Source organism: Neopelma chrysocephalum, unplaced genomic scaffold, assembly GCF_003984885.1.
Source record: "Neopelma chrysocephalum unplaced genomic scaffold, ASM398488v2 Primary Assembly neopelma1_44, whole genome shotgun sequence".
NCBI classification, from domain to species: domain Eukaryota; kingdom Metazoa; phylum Chordata; class Aves; order Passeriformes; family Pipridae; genus Neopelma; species Neopelma chrysocephalum.
This window is the reverse complement of record NW_020897703.1, coordinates 7,008,157-7,014,156: the sequence shown is the minus strand read 5'-3', so window position 1 is coordinate 7,014,156 and position 6,000 is coordinate 7,008,157. Positions and strand designations below refer to the sequence as shown.

At 44.4% G+C, this 6,000-nt stretch overlaps 1 protein-coding gene across 2 annotated transcripts in view; it reads right to left on the bottom strand.

The window, feature by feature from the left end:
• Window positions 1–1,296: 1,296 nt before the first annotated feature.
• The window catches only part of LOC113965198 (aldehyde oxidase 2-like), a 45,761-nt gene continuing 41,057 nt past the window's right edge, over window positions 1,297–6,000 (bottom strand). Inside the window, exons 34-36 of one of the 2 annotated variants that reach the window (XR_003533473.1) lie at window positions 4,322–4,489; window positions 4,101–4,180; window positions 1,297–3,271 (exon numbers count right to left, since the gene is read on the bottom strand). Coding sequence is in view for 1 of the 2 variants with exons in the window: in XM_027678224.1 (XP_027534025.1) it covers window positions 3,218–3,271; window positions 4,322–4,489 (222 nt within the window). In the remaining variant the exon portion in view is untranslated. The remainder of the gene's footprint in view (window positions 3,272–4,100; window positions 4,181–4,321; window positions 4,490–6,000) is intronic. The other variant, XM_027678224.1, reaches the window with a different exon arrangement.

The following is a 6,000-nucleotide window of genomic DNA, read 5'->3' as shown; positions in this document are numbered from 1 at the left end:
GGGCTCGCGCGGGGCCGCCGCGGCGCCTCTGGCCCTCCGCCCCCGCCGCACGGAGCCCGTCGGGAGGTTCCCTGTCCCCGCCGCGCTCCCGGTGCCCGTGCGGGGGCGGGCGGAGAGGGACCGACTCCCCCCCGCCTCCACCCGAGCGCAGCGCGGCGCGGCCCTCGCGGCCCGGGCTGCCCCAGCCGGCCCCGCCGGCCGCCCCCCGCCCGCGCCCGTCTGCTCACCGACTTTAAGGCAGAGAGAAAACGCCCGAGCGGCCCGGAGCGCAGACGGGCGAGAGCGGCGGCGAGGAGCAGCGGCGGAGAGAGAGCTGTGCGAGCGGAACCGACGCCAGAGGAAGAGGGGAGGGCCGTACTCCGCCCCGCCCCGCCGGAGAGCATGGAGGGAAAAAGGGCGGGGATCGGGCGGGGCTCCCGCCCTGCCCTGGCCATTCTCCGGCCGCAGGGGGGGCCCGCGGGGCTTGCGTGGCCGAGCCCCGGTCCGGGAGGGAGCGCGTCCGAGGAGAGCGCGGGCACATAAGGAGCGCCGGGGGAACACCGAGTCCTGCGGGGCACTGGGCATCAATGCCGGGTCTGCTCTGCTATTTGATCCTGGATTTGCTTTTGCAGTTTTAATAATCGCCTTGTTCCTCCAATCCTGATGATAACATCATCATATAAACACTTGACATATAGTAGTCTGTGCAGACAGGATTACCAGTTAAAAGCTGCTCACATCTGACACACAACAAAGTCCTTGAGTTCCAGAAGCACAGGCCTTCTCTGCTGCCGTTAAGACAGGTTCTTCCACTACCAATCATGATAACAGGTCTCATCCTACCTTCAGGCTGTGGGACAGTCTGTGTCCATTTGCAAACAGCATAAACAAAACCAGTGTGTTAGTGAAGGGGCTGTAAGTACTTTAAAAACCATGCTACCAAACTCGCACAGCAGCACATAACTGGAGACAAAAAAACACAGCATAGTGTGTAGGACATGCTGGTGTAGGATGGGAGATGCAACTCAGTTCTCTGCTCCCCAAAAGGCCAAACCACTAAACTAACCTAGAGATCACAAGTTTCCTTCTAGACCTCACACAGCAGCAAATCTCCACCAGGCATAAAGAATAATGTTCCTGTGACTAAAGCTCTTGCAGTGTATAAGTGGAACACATCACAGTGCTTCAGGAGTGGAAAGTGGGGTCATTCTTATTGTCAGTAGGAGCCAGATTTCATCTCATACCATTTTTGTTACTATTGCTTCCTTGAAACAATATTGGTTATAGATCCCAGTGTCACAAAATAGCAGGACAGCCTTACAAGTTTGCTTTTATTCAAGAAACATTTTTACAGGTTCCAGTTAACAGCCCAATGAAATCCCCAAAATACTACATTCAAAAATACCCTAAGGAAGTTTCAGAGGAAGGATTTTCACCTTAATATTTGCAAATATTTGTCCATTCATTCTAAACCCAAGACCCCAATTACTTTGGTACTCATTCTAAATGGAGAGGATTTGTCTGAATCACAATTAAGTAAAAAGCCAAGAAGATAAATTATTAAAATTGCATTTTACGGAAAGGAACAAAAAGACATAATAGTTCCTACTGTCAGCTTCCTGAAGTCTTTGATATTACAAAACTTCAAAGTCTACTACCAGTTGAGCTTTTCCCATTAGCTGTAATTTCTCACCATTTACCAAGAGAAATGATCAGGAAAACTTCACCCACATAAGCTAGAAATTTCCTTATTACCTGCAATATTAATTTACATGTAAAGGAATAAAATCATGTTGTATCTCTACAGATTTAAATTAAACATGACTTATTTGAGGGTGTGTGCAGGTTGCACTCTCTTCTATACTAAGTTAATTTAAGCCTCACCCTTAAAATAAATGAAAATAGCCTAAATTTCTGCCTATATAAATGAAGATCTGAACTAATGGAATATCTGTTAAGCATCTCCAGAGTTATTTCTTATGCTAGTGTTTTGGGTACACAATGATGTTGTTAAATGTGTTCTTACTGTAAATTTTATTGCTTTGAACTATCAGATATCAAAGTTGAATATTGATTTGTATATATTACTATGTAGGCTTAGCTCAGCCATTCCCTTTTCTCCCTCTCAAATACGTTTGCACTTGCTTTTCAGTCTCCTCTCCTCATGGGGAAATGAGCACACAGCTGCCACCGGATCACTTTAAAAGCTCCTTTCCGAAACAATCTCTGTCAGAATGCCAGTTGTTTGGCACAGCTCAGTTAAACTGTGAGCTGACACACCTATGATGAACTTCTATTGTCATTGTTTTCCTCTCAGCTCTGCTCCCTTCCACCTTTTCATCTACACATCTGCTGTGCAGGCCTGCTGACGGCTGCAATGGGCAACCTGACCTGTGTTATGGTCACTTGAAGCTGGTACTGGGAACCTGTCCTGCTTTAACCCTTCCTACCTCCAGTACACCTCTCTCACATTGTGCCCTCTCCTCACCTACAGATGAATGCATCAGCTATGTTCTGCTTCACCATTTTGCTGGAAAGAAGGAGCAAAACTGTGGGTAAGGAAGAGGAGAAGAGGAACAAGTGATGATGAGGCAGTGAATGAATAGCAGTGATTATACTCCAGCTCTAGGAGAGGTCGAAGTTGATAGTGGTTCAAAGAGATCTGGTGGTAAGGAGCAGGCTTGAAGTAGGCTGCCAGGAAGCAAAGAAGCTTTACTGGTGTATTACTGTGGTTACTGTAGTGGTAATAATATATCGGTGTCTAGAAATATTTGGCAGTATGTACTTTCAGAATATCTCTTTTACAGAAATATTGATGCATTGCCCATCACTAATTTGTACATTGTCTAATTCTGATCTTTGGGATTTTCATATGTTAGAACAGAAAAAATAGATAACAACAGCTGTGGCTCTCAAACTGGATGTAGAAGTGACAAAATGGTACTATTTGTGATCTGCTCTTCACTGCAGATATTTTCAGAATCTCATGCAAATGCTTTGAAGTTCTTGAGTTAACTCCCCAACTATTCCAGGGTAGCATGAAACACATTAATGAGAGGTGTTTTACTTAGAGACTTACAATAGAACTGGTGCTTATATCTTGTTCAGCAAAGATGGTGTGATATATATATGCATGCATGTGTGCATGTGAGTATTACAGTTCTTTCGTGCATGAATGCTTTTGATCAGTAAGTGGCTGAAGGAATCACCTGGTTGGTTTATACTTAGGAAACCAGTACTAAGCTATATCGATGGCCCATGGCTTATAGGTTCCAGGTTTGTCTTTTGGAATCTGAAATAAAATATAAAGAAAACAACATCATTTTGCTAAGGGGAAAAAAGAACTTACTGTAATTCACAAATGCATGTTCCTTATCAGCCATGTAAATGTCATTTCATGCACAAAACTCCATTTTCCCGTGTTATAAAAGTTTGTGAAATCAAGCAACTTACTTCTAGTTAACAGTGGCATTCTGATAATTGAACAGGTAATTAAGCTCATATCTCCATAGCAGAGGTGAGCTCACAGCCTGAAAGGCTCAGATTAGAGGAACGGACATACGAGGTTCCATTATGCAATATGGTTTAATGACACTGCTTGAATCATGGAAGCCATGATGTTTGCAAAGAAATCCTACATTTCTGAGGGCATTCCTGGAGACAGAACATCAACTCCTGATGACTGGATAACAACTTCGCCGTTATTTAAATTCTGAATTTTTCCCGAGTGTTTGCACAGCACTTAGCCCAGAAAGGTTCTTATCCCGGTTATAACTTCTATGAATACGAGAAGTTCTATCACTGTGAAACACCTTGCTGGATATCCTGCACAGGAGGAAGCAGAAGTGGATGGATATGGAATTCACAGCCCCAACCTCCAGGGAGGTTGAGGTCAGGGAGTCTCTAGCTGGCTGCCAATGGAAGAGTGGGGCCTGCAGGTCTGCCTGACTCAAACTGTGTCTCTCTTAATAGAGAAATTTTCAGTCTAGGGTACAATAGAGTTGTTCAAATTCAGAAAATGTTAATTTTGCAAAGCTGCTGCCTGAAAAAAGTCAAACTATAATCTGAAAAGGACTTTCAAGGCTTTTAGTTTAAAGGAGATAAATAAATTGAAACATTACCACTGAGGAAACAGCACAGGTTCCTCAGTTCTGGACTGTCAGTTCATGTTACTCTGTCAACATGGCTGAACAAGGTGCCACTGATAAAATAAAGTGCAAAGCTCTGCTAAATGTTGAAGAAAAGAGATTTGGCTCACTGATTCATCTAGGCGCACTGCCCATTCAGATGAAGGAGAATTAAGGAGTTGGCCAGCTCAGGAAAGGAATGAAAATAACCTTACCATCTCAGTAAAGACATCACCACAGGCCATGCGAATCCGCTCAACAGTCAAGGGGCTGTTCAGTGTGAAGTCCAGGGACAATCCTCTTTCTTTCCGTGTAGCAGCCACTGCATCTCGTATTGCAAAGAACACTGAGCTGCCCAAGAATAATCCAGCCTCACCCATGCCCTGGTAGAGGAGAGAGGCAGCTGGAGAGACTGGCTTTAGAAACTGCCAGCACAGAGTTAAATCAGCGCATTTCTGCTGTATTTATCTGAAATATACTGAATCACAGCAGGTCACTATTTGGTCATGTCCAGCATATTTGGATTCAACAATTTTCCTTGGATCTCTGAGAACTTTAAAATCAGAAAACCATCAAGGACCTGAATTTGGCTGGTGGGGATAATTTTAAAATTCACAATAAAGCTACTGGGACTTCAGTGCTCATGTTAAAAAGCTATGAAATAACTCATGACTTCTCACAAAGACTAGCTTTTCTATATCCAAGTGGAATTAATTCTTCATGATGAAACAGAGGAAGAAAGACTGCCCGCCCCCACTGTCCTCTTAGCCCCTCTTGCATGGATAAAGTTTGTGCTGTCTAATTTTGATAAGAATTGTGCTCTTAATCTGTCTGTTTTCTTCATGGGGAAGAGTTTTTTTACTCATTTATGCCATGTAAGACCATAAGAATATGAAGCAGACTTCTGGAAATTTCTATTCCTTTGTGTACTGGTTTTGGCTGGGGTAGAGTTAACTTTCTTCACAGTAGCCAGTATGAGGCTGTGTTTTGGATTTGTGCTGAAAACAGTGCTGATAACACAGGGATGTTTAGTTACTGCTGAGCAGGGCTTACACTGAGTCAAGGTCTTTGCTGCCTCTCACTGCACCCCACAGGCAAGGAGGCTGAGGGGCACAAGAAACTGGGAGGGGACACAGCCAGGACAGCTGTCTCAAACTGCCCAAAGTCACAGAATATGGCATGGAATATACCATATGGCCTCATGTTCAGCGTACAGAGCTGGGGGAAGAAGTTCTGGTGTTTGTCTTCCCAAGTCACCATTACAGGAGATGAAGCCCAGCTTTCCTGGCGATTAATGTCTTCCTGCTGATGGAAATAGTGAATGAATTCCATTCCTTATCTCGCTTTGCTTGTGTGTGCAGCTTTTGCTTTATGTTTAAACTGTCTTTATCTCAAGCCATGAGTTTTCTCACTTTTACCCTTCTGATTCTCTCCCCCATCCCATGGGGGGCAAGTGAGTGAACAGCTAGCTCTGTGGGGCTTAGCTCCCTGCTGGGGTTAAACCATGGCACTTTGTTATACCTGCTCTAGATTCATGGCTGGACTTGTGGGCATTCCTGTCTTTTAGTATCCTGAGGTCTACACCTACCTTTAGTTCTCCTTTTATTCTGAGGTGCCTTTTTTTTGCTTTTATTTTGAGTCTATGAACAGTGCTCAGTCCTAGTACTGTGTGCCTCCTGAGAGAGTGAGGTACCCTTAGGACAGAAAGAATGGTGCTCTGCCATGGCTGATAGAAAAACTGGGCTCTGTTCCCATACCTATCACAAGTTTCCTGTGAGATTCTAGAAAGTTACTTAATCTCTTGTCTCATCACTTCTTTGCCTTTAAAAATTATAACAATATTTCCTTTTTCCGTCCGTGCTCCTGTTTGGCCAATTAAAGCTCTTCAAGATGG